This window comes from Cervus canadensis, chromosome 23 (assembly GCF_019320065.1).
Source record: "Cervus canadensis isolate Bull #8, Minnesota chromosome 23, ASM1932006v1, whole genome shotgun sequence".
Taxonomy (NCBI): domain Eukaryota; kingdom Metazoa; phylum Chordata; class Mammalia; order Artiodactyla; family Cervidae; genus Cervus; species Cervus canadensis.
Window position 1 is genome coordinate 38,731,884 of NC_057408.1, and position 18,898 is coordinate 38,750,781.

At 39.0% G+C, this 18,898-nt stretch overlaps 1 protein-coding gene across 16 annotated transcripts in view; it reads right to left on the reverse strand.

The window, feature by feature from the left end:
• The window catches only part of ASXL3 (ASXL transcriptional regulator 3), a 187,766-nt gene that overhangs the window by 59,771 nt on the left and 109,097 nt on the right, over positions 1 to 18,898 (reverse strand). For all 16 annotated transcript variants that reach the window (XM_043443979.1, XM_043443978.1, XM_043443985.1 and 13 more), the window contains one exon: positions 12,635 to 12,798. In XM_043443979.1, the coding sequence (XP_043299914.1) occupies positions 12,635 to 12,798 (164 nt within the window). The remainder of the gene's footprint in view (positions 1 to 12,634; positions 12,799 to 18,898) is intronic.

Here is an 18,898-nt window from a genome sequence, read left to right on the forward strand (position 1 = left end):
TTTAGGTAGTATTTATTGCTATTCTCAAGTGCACAATAAATACTACCTAAAAGGAGCGTTCCATTTCTCCTTCTCCCTCAAATCCAATTACCAAGTCATGATGATTTTATTTCTAAAATGTCTGTATTGGGCAGAAGGGGGCCCCCTCCCCTGAATTCATAGGTTGAAGCCCTAGTTGAAGCCCCAGCCACATACTTGGAGACAGGGCCTTCAGAAGGGTAAACGCGGGTGTGCTAAGTTGCTTCAGTCGTGTCTGACTCTTTGCAGCCCTACGGATTGTAGATCTCCTGGCTCCTCTGTCCATGGGATTCTCCACGCAAGAATACTGGAGTGGGTTGCCATGCCCTCCTCCGGGGGATCTTCCCAATCCAGGGATCGAACCCATGTCTCTTATGTCTCCTGAATTGGCAGGTAGGTTCTTTACCGCTAGTGCCACCTCTGAAGCCCCCTTCAAAGAGGTAATTAGGGTTAAATCAGGTCATACTGCTGGGGCCCTAACGCAGTATGAGGGGTGTCTTTGTAAGAAGAGAAAGTGACATCAGAGATTGGGGCATGCAAAGAAAAGCACAAGTCAAGACACATATAAAAGGAAGCTATCTACAAGCCAAAAGAGTGGAGAGGCCCAAGGAGACTCCAAGAATGCCAACACCTTGATCTTGGACTTGCAGCCACCAGAACTGGGAGAAAACAAGTTGCTATTTTTAAGTCACCTGATCTGTGTTATTTTGTTACAGCAGCCCTAGCAAACGAATACAATGTCTTCTGAATGAGGCCCTTCCTTTCCATTCTACAATATAGTGGCTTTGGCTAAAATTCTTATTTATCAGACATGTTAAACTAGCCTTATAAGTGGCTTCCCAGGCTATAGTCGTCCATTCGTTCGTAAAACATTTACTGAGTACTCACTCCAGGCCAGGCACAGTGAGGAGGAGAACTAGAGCCACTTTGCCCTGGGGCTGTTTATTTCCATGGGGAAAGACAAAAGAACAAATACATAAACAAAGGTAATCACAGACTTTAATAAGTACAGGAAAGGAAACATTGAAAACTTGGAAAACAACCAGAGACAGTACTTTAGATAGGAGGAGAGAGAAGAAAAGCCTTTGTGAGGAGCTGATGTTGAGACTTGGTGGAGAATGAGGTGGCCTTGCCAAATGATGCTGGGAAAGCATTTCTGGCAGAGCTGTGGGAGAAGAAAAGGCTGAGGTGTCAGGCTCAGGAAGGAAGGCAGTGTGGCTACATGGTACCCAGATGGAGAGGGCGGGATCTCCTCTACCACGCTTCGCTCCTCCAACAGAGCTCTCTCTCTGTAACACAAATCTAACAGCATCACACTCCAGATGTAAAATCTTGGTATGTTCTACACTGCTTACTGACCTATGACGCCTTTTTTTAAAAGTTCACTCCAGCCTACCTTTCTAGCATCAACTTTCTCACCCCAGCCATCTCAAATTACGTGTGGACAAACACCATACACTTCTCTGCTGGTCCTGGCTGCAAGGAAGCATGATGTAGGAAAAGAACATCACCTTGGGGGTGGACAAATCTGTGTTCAAATTCTGGCTCCCATGTTTTTACTTGGAAGAGGCTAAGACTTTTCTTTCCTTATCCTCAGTTTCCAGGTATGTAAGATGGGAATACAGACTCTTCCGAGAGCTCCCGTAAGGACTAGTGATCATCTCTGTAGGAGGCCTAGCACTGTAGGCAATCAGTATTATTACTGGTACACACTGTTTCCACCTTACTTCTTAACCTAGGAAACTTCCTCCATCATTTCGGACCTCATTCAACAATACCTTCTCTTGAAATCTTCTCTAACTCCCACAGACAGAATATAATCACCTCCTCTATGTTCCCTTGGGACTTCACTGGTAGCTCAGCTGGTAAAGAATCTGCTTGCAATGCAGGAGACCCCAGTTCGATTTCTGTGTTGGGAAGATCCCCTGGAGAAGGGATAGGCTACCCACTCTCAGTATTCTTGGGCTTCCCTGGTGGCTCAGAGGTAAAGAATCCACCTGCAATGCAGAGACCTGGGTTCAATCCCTGGGTTGGGAAGAGCCCGTTGAGGAGGGCATGTCAACCCACTCCAATATTCTTTCCTCCATGGGGCCGCAAAGAATCATACATGACTGAGTGACTAAGCGCAGCACATGTCCCCTTAGCACAATGCATATGCTACTACCATAGCATTGTTATGACTTACAGGCTTTTCTGTCTCTTCTCTAACCATTACTTCCCTCAGGATATGAACTGTAAGTATTAACATCTGCATCATCAATGGTTTCCCAGGCAGCACTAGTAGTAAAGAACTACCTGCCAATGCAGGAGACATAGAGATGCGGGTTTGATGCCAGGGTCAGAAAGATTCCCTGGAGGACAGCTTGGCGACTCATTCCAGTATTGTTGCCTGGAGAATCCCAGGAACAGAGGAACCTGGTGGCCTACAGTCCACAGAGTCACAAAGAGCTGGACACAACTGAAGCGATTTAGCATGCACGCACAAGTTACATAAACATTAGTTGAATGAATGAACCATATATCCTTCCCCAAACCACTAGAATTGGTTTTCCATCCATATCATTCTACTTCCTCAAAGGGTCTGTCAGTCAGGAATCCAGTGGGTACAGGTGGATCATTCAAGTTAGCATTCTTCAAAGAAAGTAGATTAAAGGGACTATTTATAAAGATGTGGGCAGGATGCAGCCAAACCGCGGAGGACAGTGCAGTAAGCCAGAGCCAACGATGAGAGCAAGTATTTGACCTCAAGTGTGAGGGAAGAAGGGAGTGATTGGAACTTGGGCAGAGAGGGATGTATGGCGAGGACTTTCTGATAGAAGCTGGTCAATGGGAGTGGCCTCTGTTGTCCACGAAGGGCAGGTGAGGGGCTCAGTCTCACTCTGCTTCCTCCCCTGCTGGGGTTTCCCAACAGTTGAAACCAATTAAGAGTCCGGGGCCTTCTCTTCCTCCTCCTGAGTGATTCAGGCTGGAAGCTTATATTAACATGGGCCTCTGAGCTAGAGAAGCTGTGGAGGGACTCACGATGGTGCAGAGTGGGATCACAGAGCCCAGTGGGGTAAGGTGAGTGACTGTATGGAGGGGAGACCTGGAGAGGGGAGACAGAGCAGGTGGGGGGGGGCGCCTGCACAGGAGGGGCCTGATGAGCATGTGACGGAGGGGTCAAGCAGGAAGGGAAAGGGAAAGCAGGGGAGGTGGGGAGGTGGACAGCCATGGAGTCAGAGCCTCAGGCTGGTAAGGAGACCATCCACATGGGGAGGTAAGGGGGCCAAGATGGAAGACTGATTGACTCCAAGGCGGGGCTCATGGACTAATTAGATATATTAAGAGTAACAGAAAGTGATTTCTCACTGTCAGTGTTGGACAGCTATAGAAAGGAAGAAAGCTAGAATGAACCAGGAGGCATTAGGTTAGTTTTGAAGCTTTAGTGTGAATTCATAGTTTACAAGCTATAGAGGTGCATCTAGAAATAAATGTAGATGGAAACTGTTTTACAGTTATGGACTGTGAATAGGCTCATACTCTTTCTCCTGTAAGACGTTCCTTGTCTCCAAGACACAGAAGAAGGTGGTCATACACACAAACATGCACACACATGTATGGATGCATGCATTCCTGCATCTATAGACATGTATAATATTTCATAAGTCTGTCCTAGATCTGGGAGCAGCCATACCCCAACAGCAAAGAACATATGTATAGTGAGATCTTGATTTCTAAATACTACCATCCAGTGAAGGGAACTAAGGTTCCTTGGAGAAGGGGTGCATTCCAGGGCTGGGGCAGGTAAAGTATAAGATGAGATTGGAACAATTCCATGTGTTTCAAAGTAATGAGATACTCAAAGAGTAATGGAGACACTTCAGAAGACAGAGGAACCAGCTTGAACAGGCTCCTAGTGATCAAATGTGGAGAACTGAGCCTAATAACCTACTAAAAAACTAGGGAACAATGAAGAAACCACAGAGATAGGAATAAGTGGAAAAACTGACAGGTTGAAGAGGAACAGGATATCTGCACAGTTTAAAAGAAAGTCCTTACAAATACTATTTAATTACAAAGAAACAGCAAGTAATGTTACCCTGGAGAAGCCTGGGGGGGATACATTTTAATAGAATGCTCAAGTGATCAACATCAGTTATCAGGAGAAATCAAATTTGTGCCACCTCATAGGTGCAAGGAGAACACATCATCATTTGTCATATTCCTCCTTGTGGTAAAATCTGAATCTGATCACTAGGAAACATCACACAAACTAACATTGGCTTATAACCTTCAAAAGTGTCAAAATCACAAAGTCAAGGGAAGACTTAAGAACTATTCCAGAATGAAGGAGACTAAAAAGATATGACAACTAAATAAAATGACAGATTTGATACTAAAAGGATCTTGTTGCTAAAAGTGACATTACTGGGACAGGTGGCTAAATATGAACAGAGTCTAAGAATTACATAGTAAGAATCATAAATGCCAGTTTTCTGATCTTGATTGGCTACACTGTGCTTATGTAAGAGGAGGCCCTTGTTTGCAGGGAAAAAAAAAAAGCAGGCTTAAAGTCGTAATATGTTGGGGACAGGGGGTGTGATGGATAATGAGGCTTGAAACTTCTCTACTATATTTTTAAGTCTTCTAATAGTCTGTTATTATTTCAAAGCTATAGTTTTTCCAGTAATCATGTATGGATGTGAGAGCTGAGGACCATAAAGAAGGCTGAGTACAAAAGAATTGATGCTTTTAAATTGTGGTGTTGGAGAAGACTCTGATGAGTCCCATGAACTGCAAGGAGATCAAATCAGTCAATCCTAAAGGAAATCAATCCTGAATATTCATTCGAAGGATTGATGCTGAAGCTGAAGCTCCAATACTCTGGCCACCTGATACGAATAACTAACTCATAGAAAAAGACCCTGATGCTGGGGAAGATTAAAAGCAGACAGAGGATGAGATGGTTAGATAGCATCACTGACTCAATGGACACGAGTTTGAGCAAACTCTTGGGAGATGGTGAAGGACAGGGAAGCCCGGCATCCTGCAGCCCACAGGGTGACAGAGAATTGGACACGACTTAGCAACTGAATAACAACAGCAAAATTAAAAACAAAGGAAGACAGAGGCATCGTTCTTGCTGATGCAGTAGTCCATATATACATTAGTCTCTACAGACAGCCTCCTGGAGCAAAGCAGAGCAAAGGAGGCAGAAGATGCATCTAAAGGAATGAAGAAAAGATGTCCCACTTACTCCCTGTGACCTCCTAAAGTCCATTTGACACTACTGCCTGCACATAATCTCCTCATTGATGATCTCATAGATTTGCTGTTTTTCGATCTATTCCCTGGCTCCTCCCATACCCTTTGTAATATGCACTTCCTCACAAATATATGTCTTTTTCTGGAATGATTATGACATCTCACAGTATCATCAAATCCCATAGCTGACACTATAATCTATGTAGACTGTAATCATTAATTCCATTTTCTCCAGTTACAAAACTTGAATACATAATCATTTCTGGATGTTTCCTATAATAGAAGCATTTCAACCCAACACGTTAAAAATAAAACTCCATACCTACCCTATTATGGTGAACAATGATAGTTGACGTTCCCCCCAAACCCCCACTGCACAGCCTCTAACAGAGCTTCCTAAAAACCAAATTTCTAAAGTATTCCTGAATTCCTCACAGTGCACTATTTTACTTTTGGAGATGATGAGCACTCTAAAGTTCAAGAATAGGCCTGGTTGCTTTAAACCAATTTGAATATTCCATTTCCCCCCAGTTGGAGTCAGTGTTTAAGTGGACAGGTGATCCATACAGTACCATTCATGTGACTTGTTTTTGAAATACTAGGACAGAAGTATCAATATGGAATAGGAAGGAAAGGGGCAGGGCACAACTTATGAAGGAATGACACAGTCCATGGACACAACATAAACCAGTTAAAATCAAATGGGCCTAAGATGGCAGACAAGTAGACTTTGACTAGACTTTGATTCTCAATCAGCAAGCTAAATGACACCCAGACACTTCAAGACAGTTACAAGGCACTGTCAAAAGACCAAGGAGTGGGTCTGATTCCTGGAAATCTCCACCCCTTCCCCAAATTAATGAGTGGGAATAATCCTCCCATTCATTAGCATATTAAATTATCCAGCCCATAAAAACTAACCACACCACATTTCAAGGCCACCAGACTCTGCACCCTGTGACGGCTCACACTCTCTCCAGACTCACCCTCTGAAATGGCCCTTACTCTCTCTGTGGAGTGTGCTTCTCCCTGAATCTGAAAAAATCCAAGTCTTACCTATCACTTTGTCTCTCACTAAATTTTTTCTGTGATGAGACATCAAGAACCTGAGCTCCATCAGGTCCTGAAACCAGCACCGTGGGTTTGGGCTGGGTTCAAGTCCTGGCCACGTGGGTTTGGGTCCCACCCTGGGTTTTAGCTGGGCTGGAGTCCCAGCATATGGGTTCAAGTCCCAATCTGAGGTAAATGGCTTCAAATATATTCCCTAAGAATGCGAACCAATAGAAAAATACCCAGTTTTTAAAAATTCAGGTAGCCCTCTCACCACAAAGGGATTCAGGTTTAGAACAGCGCCAACTACAAGGGAAAGGATTTTTTTAAATGAATTCTTTAAACACAGTTAAACTGGCCTGTGATAATAACTGAATCCTTGGACTAACACTAGAAGCCTACTCTGACCTCCATCTTACAATTACCTGAGCCAATAAACCCCCTGTACATTTAAGTAAGTTTGAGTTCAGTTTTCTGTTAATTGCAGCCTAATGTGTGCAAGGTAAAATTAAAATAAACCAGATGTCACAAGGTCATAAAACAACTAGGAATATGTAAAATACGTAATCTAAGATAAACAGTCCTCTAGAAAAAGAAAGGAAAAGTACAAACATGGAAAAAAAAATACCAAAAAGGCTGGCTTAATGATAAATGGGGAACCCAGCTTCCCTATTTTAAAGGTGTCATAATGAATTACACTTTGGCTTCACATGACCCAGAATAGGAGAGCCTGCAGGACTGCTTCAGGGGAGAACTCAGGCGGTAACCTGGGCAGTCAAACGAAGAAGACAAGAAAGCTGAGAATTTCAAATTTTGTAAAAATATGTGAAATCAGGCTTTCATACAAATGAAATTTCACATAACTGCACTACCTTCCAATGACTCAAGTAAATCTGTGTAATCAGATTCACATTTCCATGCCTTTCCTACTCCTTCTGGCCCAGAAAATGGTGATGTTCACCTCCTTTTGGATTTTTATAAACTGAACAAAAATAGAGCAGTTTTGGAAGCTTGTTGCATCCAGTTGCCTGTTCCTTGCTGCTGGGAGTGAGGGCTGAGCTCAGCTGCAGCAGGGCAGAGACACAGTTCTCAATTTCTCAATGTTGAATGTGGATGGGGCCACAGAGTCTTCCTGTCCTCCCAAATACCCTAGATAGCATCTCCGGTTGCCTCTAGACCTTCTACAAACCCACCCCACAGGCCATGTCATTTACTCCCACTCTTCAGGGTTGAAAATATGCAGGGAATTCAGTCCCTTCTTTTCTTCTCCAAGACCTGATGCCTTAGGTCAAACTCTTACTCTCTTTTTTTAAATTAATTAATTTTTTTTACTGAAGGATAATTGCTTTATAGAATTTTGGTTTTTGTAAAACCTCAACATGAGTTAGCCATAGATATACATATATCCCCTCCCCTCCCTTCCGAACCTCCCTCCCATTTCCCTTCCCACCCCACCCCTCTAGGTTGATACAGAGCCCCTGTTTGAGTTTCCTGAGCCACACAGCAAACTCCCGTTGTCTATTTTACACACAGTAATGTAAGCTTCCATGTTACTCTTTCCATACATCTCACCCTCTCCTCCCCTCTGCCCATGTCCATAAATCTATTCTCTATGTCTGTTTCTCAACTGCTGCCCTGTAAGTAAATTCTTCAGTACTATTTTTCTAGATTCCATATATATGCATTAGAATACAATATTTAATCTTTCTCTTTTTGACTTACTTCACTCTATATAAAAGGTTTTAGGTTCATCCACCTCATCAGAACTGACTCAAAATGCGCTCCTTTTTATGGCTGAGTAATATCCCATTGTGTGTATGTACCACAGCTTCTTTATCCATTCATCTGTTGATGGACATCTACGTTGTTTCCATGTTCTAGGTATTATAAATAGTGCTGCAATGAACAACGGGATATATGTGTCTTTTTCAATTTTGGTTTCCTCAGGGTATACGCTTACGAGTGGGACTGTTGGGTCCTATGGTGATTTTACTCCTGGTTTTTTAAGGCATCTCCATACCGTCTTCCATTGTGGCTGTATCAATGTACATTTCTACCAACAGTGCAAGAGCTTTCCCTTTTCTTTACACCCTCTCCAGCATTTATTGTTTGTAGACTTTTTGATGATGGCCATTCTGACCCACGTGAGGTGATATATCTCACTGTAATTTTGATTTAAATTTCTCTAATAATGAGCTATGTTGAGAATCTTTTCATGTGTTTGCTAGCCATGTGTATGTCTTCTTTGTAGAAATGTTTGTTTAGGTCTTTTTCCCATTTTTTGATTGGGTTGTTTGTTTTTCTGATATTGAGTTGTATGAGCTGCTTGTATATTTTGGAAATTAATCCAACTTTGTCAGTTGTTTCATTTGTTATTATTTTCTCCCATTCTGAGGGCTATCTTTTCACCTTGTTTATAGTTTCCTTTGCTGTGCAAAAGTTTTTAAATTTAATCAGGTCCCATGTGTTTACTTTTATTTTTATTTCTGTTGCTCTAGGAGGTGGGTCATAGTGGATCTTGCTTTGATTTATGTCATCCCTAATGAGACAAAAGAACTGTACACAGAAAATTACAGGACACTAATGAAAGAAATCAAAGACAACATAAACAGATAGAGAAATATTCCATGTTCCTGGATGGGAAGAATCAATATTGTGAAAATGAATATACTACCAAATGCAATCTACAGATTCAATATGATCCCTATCAAATTATTAGTGGTATTTTTCACAGAACTAGAACAAAAAAATTTCACAATTCATATGGAAACACAAAAGATAAGCCAAATCAGTTTTGAAAAAGAGGAATGGAGCTGGAGGAATCAACCTTCCTGACTTCAGATTATACTACAAAGCTACAGTCATCAAGACAGTATGGTACTTGCACAAAAACATAAATATAGACTTACAGAACAAGACAGAAAGCCCAGAAATAAACCCATGCACCTATGATTGCCTTATTTTTGACAAAAGAGGCAAGACTATACAATGGGGCAATGACAGCCTCTTCAATAAATGGTGTTGGGAAAACTGGATAGCTACATGTAAAAGAATGAAATTAGAACACTTCCTAACACCATACACAAAGATAAATTCAAAATGGATTAAAGACCTAAATGTAAGACCAGAAACTATAAAACTCTTAGAGGAAAACATAGGCAGAACACTAGATGACATAAATCAAAGCAGACTCTTAATCTCTTATCTCAACTACTGTCTTTATCGCTTACCCAGTCTCCCTGGGTCTTATCTTTCTGCCTGACCAATACATTATTTACAGGGCTACTGGCTCCTAAGAGAAAATAAGGACTGACTTTATTTATCCTTTGGATCTTCTTTTCCTGCCCTAGGTCCAGGCACTAAAATATTTATTTAAATTATTTTATGTCTGCTGCTTCTCATTTGAGAAATCTCTTGAGTATGCCCTGGTTTCGGAAAAAGTTATAAAGAGTTGACTCTGCAACCAAGTCTTCCAGGTTGTAGACTCCGCTGTCCTTTAGCACAGCATCCTACCATACACACAGCAAGTCTTTGTAAACGACAAGCTCTCCCTCTGTAATGTGCACTTTCTCTTGACACTACTTACAAAACACCTTCAAGGTGCAAGTTAAGCATCTGTTTCATCATAAAATCTTCTTCAGTACTACTTTCAGATTAAAGTTCTTCACTCTCTCTGCCTTCTGAGGACTTTCTTTATACTTCTATTTATGGGACTCTGCCTGGTCTTATGCTAAATTTCCCACAGATCTATCCAGTTATCAGACTTCTTTCCTAGTAAACAGGAAGCTATATTTCAGGATAAGCTTTGTCTTTCTCCTCCACCTGCTATTCCTCTGCAAGATTCATTTTTGAAGCCTCTGTATTTAGCAAAGTAATAATACATGCTCAGTAAATATTTCTTGAATACATAATTTCCCAATGAACTACGTGTTCTTTGAGGACAGATATTGTGCCTTATTCATTTATATGCCTCACAGTGACTGGAAAATACTGAGTAACAGAGATTGCTACAGGTTGGTTTAAATATTAGACTTATTTAGAGTGGCCTTCTGGGTTAGTGAAATATTTGGTTAATACTAAAACAATCTGTCATTTCTTCACTGTAAAAAGATGTGAGTATTTTATATATGCTGAATCTCATTCCAGCAACAGGAGGTAGAACTGCAAACAAGATAAACCACACATAACTTGAAGTAGAGGGAATAGTTGTATAGCTAATAAGTTCACTGTCCCCCAAATAAACAAAGTTTTTCTAAATACCTGAACGCAATGCTCAGTCATACCAACTTGAAACCCAAGAATTATCAGTGACTTCTCCCGACATCCTGCTTCAAGTGTTATTTGGCAAAATGTAAAATTGCTGTCACTGGATGATGGTGGCAGTGGTAACTGCATTATCCTACTCCTTTTCTCTTGTAGCTCAGTTGGTAAAGAATCTGCCTGCAATGCAGGAGACCTGGGTTTGATCCCTGGGTCGGGAAGATTCCCTGGAGAAGGAAATGGCAACCCACTCCAGTACTCTTGCCTGGAGAATCCCAAGGACAGAGAAGCCAGGCAGGCTACAGTCCATGGGGTTGTAAGAGCTGGGCACAACTTAGCAGCTAAACCACATTCCTTTTCAAGTTCAACGCTATTCCTCAAATTCAAGCCCTCATTTTGCCTTCTGGAACAACTAAAACGACTTTCTAACAACCCTTTCCACTTTCATACTTCCCATCTCTAACATTCCCTTTTCAGTATTGCCAGAATAATTTCCTTAAGAAGTAGTGATCTTATTACACAGCTCTGCTCAAAAGCCCTCAGTGGCTTTGCACTGCAAACACAGCAGAACACTGTTCAGACTCTTTAGCCTTATACTCAAGGCATCTTCTAAAACTGACTTCTAATTTGTCATTCCAGACACATTGGTACTGTTGTTCCTATAATCCAGACTCTGCTCACAATTTGCTTTTGATTTTGTATATTTGAATATTTCACATAAAACACATCTCCATCTATTTTATTCAAATTCTGCCTATACTTCTAGGCCCAATTCAAGGATCTTGAATTGTCTGTGATTTTTTTTTCCCTTCTACATATAAAAGTTCAATTTACTTTGTGCTTTTCTCTCTAAGTTCACCTGTTTCTAACTCATATTTTCATTATTTAGGAATATAGCTTCTGTATCCAACTAGAGTGTATTTAATCACTGATTCAATAAATATGTAATAGGCACTTACTGTATTTCTGTTATTCCAAAGCACCAAATATGTATTATATTCAGAAGTAAATATTGAATAAATTTTCAAACAAAAATGCACAAAAATCAAAATAGTATTTTTCTAAAATGAACAATATCCACCAAAGAGATACAAAAGAATGGTAAAAACAGCAGCTCATCAAATTTTAAGTATGTATGAAAGGGTTGGTAAGTTAGCAGAAAATGGAATCAAATAAAAAGCTAAGAATATTTGTTCAAAATAATATGGAAATATTGAATCAACCTTGTGCATATCAATTTATGGATGTGTCTATAGTTTTGAGATGCAAATTTATAAACACATGCATAATATGTCCATCAACTGGAAATTACATACAGTGTCAACCCTTATTGAAATGAGAATTGCAAGGAAATGTTTCCTTAGTTACCATTTAATAATTTTTGTGAAATTTAATAAAAGTTTATGTGATGAAGTATTTTTTTTCTTTTCAAAGGAAACAGCTTTAGAAGATGATTGATGCCTGCTATTATGAGTCTATATTTGTACTTCCTTATTTTAGAAACTTTTCAAAACTACAAAAATACACTTAAAGCATTTCCAGTTCAACTAAAAATAAAGATAAAAAGGTGATTATTTATAGGCAATCATATTCATGATGATAGACTCTCAGAAGCCAACTCCAAATATAAATTTTAAATGCTTTTTGGAAAGAGTTGAGAATGAAAACATTTACATAATTTCTTAGAAACCCTGGCTTTTTATTGCTGCACTTCAATATTCCCTCAGGGCAAAGGAGCAGTTATTTCAAAGATTTATTTGATAATGGAACGTTTGATTTCTTTGTTTTTCCTTCCCAATGTAGGTAGGTCTGTTGTTTCCACTCTATGGCAGTGTGCTATATTTTAAAATTTGAATTGGCTCACTAGTGATAACAAAAAATGAGTCTGTTTTGGCAGATTAAGCAAACATACTAATGCCAGCAATAAGTATATAAATTACATAAATATACTAGATTATTACAAAACCATCCACTCAGGTATCAGTCATCTTCGATAGCAGACCTGCTACTTCATAATGATATAACTGGTAACTGATATCAAATGTCTGAAACTTCTACTTACCTGCCTATCCACTTCTGGGAGCAAAAGCAGGAGGTACTGTTGAAAATGCTGAGGTAAGGAAGCAAATGTATGTTTATTTATTAATGCCCTCAAGTTAGTGTTGACAAGAATAGATCCCGGGGTTTCTATGTCAATGTCCTCAGCTTTGGTCCATTTCAAGTGTCCTGTGATAAATAAGCAAGAGGTATGAATTCACTATACATTGGGAAAACATACACCTGTACACACACATATAATGTATACTGAAGGTATATATATATTTGATAATGTATTTAATTGTGTCTCTTTTCAGAGTAGTGATATTTCAGAAGAAAATCTCCAAAGCTTCTTTGCGTTTCTATCTTGCCTTAGTTGTCTTTAATCTTCGTAACGTCTACTTCACTCAATACCATCTGTTTATTTAACCCAAAATAGCACCAGGTCTAGATAAAGTTGATAAAAATATCTGGAACGCAGCATTAAAAATGAGTCAAAAATGCAGGATAGAGCAAAAATACAGGGAATAGATTAAGTAGTCAGGATGCACATTTATAGGAGTTTGAGAATGAAAAAACACAGCAGATCGCAGAGGGGCAATATTTGAAGAGCAAATGTTTCTCCAAGTTTAAGAACTAATAAATGACAAGAGTCCTCAGAAAAAGCAACATACCAAATCACAAAAAGGATAAATACTCATTCCTCCATTTGATGCATTGAAACAGCAAAATATAAAAAATAAAAAGAATATCTTGAAATTATTTTGAGCAAAAACAGATTACCTGCAAAGAGATCAATGTAAGACCCAGGAATTGTATTACCAATAAATAACAGATGACAATGAAATATCTTCAAAGGGCCAAAAGAAAATAAGTTTTGATCTAGAATTTCATTAACAAAAATGTCCTTCTAAACGGCAATGATAGCAATGATATAAGAATATTTTCAGTACTATCCAAAATGGAAATTCTCTCAGATATGCAGATGATACCACACTAATGACAGAAAGAGAAGAGGAACTAAAGAGCCTCTTGATGAAGGTGAAAGAATAGAGTAAAAAGCTGGCTTAAAACTCAGCATTTAAAAAAACCTAAAATGGTGACATCTGGTCCCATCACTTCATGGAAATAGATGAAGAAAAAGTGGAAACAGTAACAGATTTTATTTTCTTGGGCTCCAAAATCACTGAGAATGGTGACTGCAGCCACAAAATTAAAGGATTCTTTCTTCTTGGAAGAAAAGCTATGACAAACCTAGGCAGTGTATTAAAAAGCAGAGACATGACTTTGCTGACAAAGGTCCATATAGTCAAAGTTATGGCTTTTCTGTAGTCATGTACAGATGTGAGAGCTGGACCATAAAGAAGGCTGAGTGCTGAAGAATTGACACTTTTAAATTGTGGTGCTGGAGAAGATTCTTGAAGAGTCCTTTGGACTGTAAGAAGATCAAACCAGTCAATCCTAAAGGAAATCAACCCTGAATATTCACTGGAAGGATTGATGCTGAAGCTGAAGCTCCAATACTTTGGCCACCTGATGCAAAGAGCCAACTCACTGGAAAAAGATAGTGATGCTGGGAAAGGTTGAGCACAAGTGGAGAAAGGGGCAACAGGATGAGAAGGCTGGATGGCATCGCTCTCTCAACGGACATGCTGTTGCTGCTGCTGCTGCTAAGTCGCTTCAGTCATGTCTGACTCTGTGCGACCCCATAGACGGCAGCCCACCAGGCTCTGCTGTCCCTGGGATTCTCCATGCAAGAACATTGGAGTGGGTTGCCATTTCCTTCTCCAATGCATGAAAGTGAAAAGTGAAAGTGAAGTCACTCAGTCGTGTCCGACTCTTTGTGACCCCATGGACTGCAGTCTACCAGGTTCCTCTGTCCATGGGAGTTTCCAGGCAAGAGTACTGAAGTGGGTTGCCATTGCCTTCTCCACAATGGACATGAGTTTGCACAAACTTGGGAGATAGTGAAGGACAGGGAAGCCTGGAGTACTGCAATCCATGGGGTTACAAAGAGTCGGACACAATTTAGCAACTGAACAATAATCCCTTAGAGAATCATGCTGAAAAATCACTAGTGCATGCTTTTAACAAAGAAATTAACTCAAAGAATGAATGGGTGGGTTGCAGAAGTAATAAAAAACTAGAAGATGAATAGATATAACTCCAAATAAATACTAACAGTTGAAAATAAAACTAACAGGAATTAAAATGGAAAAAAGAAAAAGAAAACAGTACACACTTGCATGAGAGATGATACAGTGTGACTGGATTGAGACTCTGAATAACTCTGGCACTGTTTGGGAAGAGAGATACCATCTAGTTTTTAACTTTGTTAAAACTCTATAGGTAGAGTCTGTAGGTGCCATTGGGAAAAATAAAAGACTTAGAACTTCCAAATAAATTCCTGGAAAGAAAACTCAATAACATGAAGTCATAAAAGGAGAAAAAAAATTTTCATTAAGTCCCCCAACACAATAAAAAAATATACAAGTGGATTTTCATATTAGTTTTTAAAAGTAACACAATCCAATTATATGCTGCCTTACAAGAGATACAGTTAAAGAGCACATGAATAGAAGAAAATGAGGAAAAAAACTCAAAACAGCAGGCAGACATTCAACACAAGAAGAAAAGCAATACCACAATATTAACATCAGATAAAGATAAACAAAGCTTTAAAAATATATATACATTTTTGGGGGTAAGAAAGTAACTCCTTAGGTATAAAATGAATAATTCACTGGGAAAATACAATGACCTTAAGCCTGCATCCATTTAAACTGCATAACATTCAAACTTTAAAATTGAGAGAATTAAAAAGAGAAATTGGTACTCTATAATGCTAGTGGGATATCTGAACATATTTTATCAGACATTAGATGGTGAAGAACCTGCCTGCAATACAGGAGACCTGGGTTCAATCCCTGGATCAGGAAAATCTCCTGGAGAAGGGAATGACTACCCACTCCAGTATTCTTTCCTGGGAAATCCCATGGACAGAGGAGCCTGCTGGGCTACAGTCCATGGGGTCACAAAGAGTTGGACATGACTGAGTGATTGAGATGACAGGTAAAAAACTTGTCTTAAGAATACAGAGGACTTTAAAAACTCTATAATCAATCTTAAGCCAATGAATTTAACATACAGCACTGAACTGAGATAAGGCATTTTTTTCAGTCAGCACTCAAGGAACAGTTAAAAAAAAAACATCCAAAACAGACCAGTGAGTCTCAACAAATACTGAAGAATAATAGAAAATCTTATCTTTTTATCCACAAAGAAGTACACTTAGATATCAATAACAGAAATGTAGCAACTCTCTGGTCTTCCCACACCCATTATATGTTTGGAAACTTGGAAGCAAACTTCTAAGTAATTCTAAGTAATGGAAATTACAAAATATTTAGATTCTAAGTGACATGCCAAAATGTGTAAAAAGCAGCTAAATTGGTTTTAAAGATAAATTGTGCATATTTAAGAGTAGAAAAAATACTGAAAATTCAAGAGTTGAGTGTGCAAATCGAGAAGTTAATGAATGAACTATAGAATAAAAACTGAAGAAGGATTGTCAAGAAGCAGAATGGATATTCATAAATAGAAGAATTATAACCATCAAGAACAGAAAAAGGATTTTTCACATTAACATTAATAAAATAGGTATGCCTCTAATGAGAGATGGCTTAAATAAACATTAATAGGAATAAAGGGTAGGCACATAATTTGAGGTATAGTATAGATTCAAAGGCAAATATAATTACAATGAAAATTAGATTTAAAAAAGTATGTGTGTGCATATGCTCAGTCGTGTTAGACTGCTACCAGGCTCCTCTGTCCATGGAATTTTCCAGGCAAGAATGCTGGAGTGGGTTGCCATTTCCTTCCTAAGGGAATTATCCTGACCCAGGGATTGAACCTGTATCTCTTGCATCTCCTGCACTGGCAAGCAGATTATTTACCACTGTGCCACCTGAGACAGGTGTAAAAAGCATACTACTATGATTTTAGCCAACACCAGATAAACTAAAATATTTCAAGTTCACAAATTTTCAAATTATATTAAAAATAGCAAACCTCAATAAATTTGTGTAAATTCTTGTAAAATAAATAGAAAACCCTCCTACTCAAAGTGTACACACATCACATATTACAAACAGCTCTGAAGACTAATTTTACCAATACATCAAGCAACTCTCCCACCACTTATCTTATATATATATTTCAGAGAATAGGTAAAGAAAGACAGCTCTTAAATTTACTTTATGAAGTTAATATAACTTCTATTTCAAAATAAGGACATACAAGGATAATACGAGAAAGAGAATTTGTGGCCAATCTCACTTATAAACACAAAAATGTACAACAATTAAAAAAGAAAAAATCTAAAGGATTCCCAAAAAACTCATGACATTTGTTAGGAGTGAAGTCAAAGTGATACAGATGTATGTTTGATTAGCATCTTTATTCTTCTACATATTTAAAGTGTTTCACAGGAAAATAAAATAGACTACCAGGAGAAAGGAATTAGGAAGAAGTTATTTTTTCTCAACAGGGGAGGCAAAGGTAGAACTTAGACACAGAAATGTTGAAAATATAGAAAAGGAATCTGCTTAATTCTAATCAATGGTTGAACTACTCTCCATGAGAGGAAGTTGGGGTCATTTACCAAGGGTGACTTTGGGAGGGAGTATTGGGGAAATGGGAAAATTGTAAAATTGGAAACATGTTATGGACAATGTGAGAAGTCAAACTTATGCTGTCTGTTACTATCTGGCATGGTTCAAAATATTTAAGAGCATCAAAGGGGAAAAAAGAAAGATTCAGAGGTACATAGGCTTTTATGACAGAATCAAAAAACAAGATCTATTTCAAAGATGTCCATCTAAGCAAAAATATTCATTATAATCTCGGAAAAAAGTGCAGATGAAATTGCTAAATTTGTTGCCACACAGGATGTTTAATCCCATTTTAATTATCCTAACATACTTACTCTTAATTGGCTTAAGAACAAGCTCATTATATCTGATCTTATCTTATACCTGTCTTATCTTATCAAAGCTGGTACCTCACCTCCCTACACTAATCAGAGGAAGAAAAGATGCAGTTATCTTAGAGTTTAATTCCTGGACACTAGAGAGTATAAGACTTCCCTGGTGGCTCAGATGGTAAAGTGTCTGCCTACAATGTGGGAGACCCGGGTTCGATCACTGGGTGGGGAAGATCCTCTGGAGAAGGAAATGGCAGCCCACTCCAGTACTCTTGCCTGGAAAATCCCATGGACGGAGGAGCCTGGTAGTCTACAATCCATGGGATCGCAAAGAGTCGGACATGACTGAGCGACTAAACTTAAACTTACAGAGAGTATAAAGTAGTTGAAGTCCACACAAGCAAAGAGAAGGGACAATTGCCAAATTGCCACACTAAGTGTCTATACTACAGAAGACAACATTAGGAGTTGACAAAATCATGGGAAAGCGTCTGATCCAGGTCAGGGAAATTATCCTAACCAAAGGGAGTTTGAAGAGCATCAACCTGAGTAAAGGCGGCGGACTCTGGAGCTCTTGTTGGCTTAAAATTTTCTATTTTCCAGAAGGGAAACCCCACAGGATTAGTGCATAAAAGGTCCACAGGAGATACACTAAAGCAGAGGGAAGGAGCCCATCAAAGAGGCAGACCAAAGCCTTATGTTGCAAGAACTGCCCAAAGAAATACAGAAAGAGTTCAAAATCAAAGAGTTCTTCGTTGTCTCAAAAAAATTACAAAGGAATAGATTCTGAAAGAGCTCAGTGAAGAAAAGTAGGCTTTTGAAGAGTGAAGTCTAAAGAAAAAATAATTATCAATGGGCAAAATCTAGCCATCTACAACCTAAATCTGAGGACCCTTCACAAAATGAAGAGACTGTAAAAATTCTATCAGGGAGCATTGACTCAATTACAATATAGTACCATGAGGTTAGTGACAAACAGGGATTATGGTTTAAAAAAAAAAAAGATTTAAAAATGTTAATAACCTTGATGAACTCTTTGCAACCCTATGGACTATACAGTCCATGGAATTCTCCAGGTCAGAATACTGGAGTGGGTAGTCTCTGCCTTCTCCAGGGGATCTTCCCAACCCAGGGACTGAACCCAGGTCTCCTACATTGCAGGCAGATTCTTTACCTGCTGAGCCACCAGGGAAGCCCATTTAAAAAATAACATAACAAAAACATGGAGGTTAAGAGGGACTATAAGTGCAATTATCTCCCCCCTTCCTTCAAAATATATTATCCAAAGTTTGACTAGTTAAA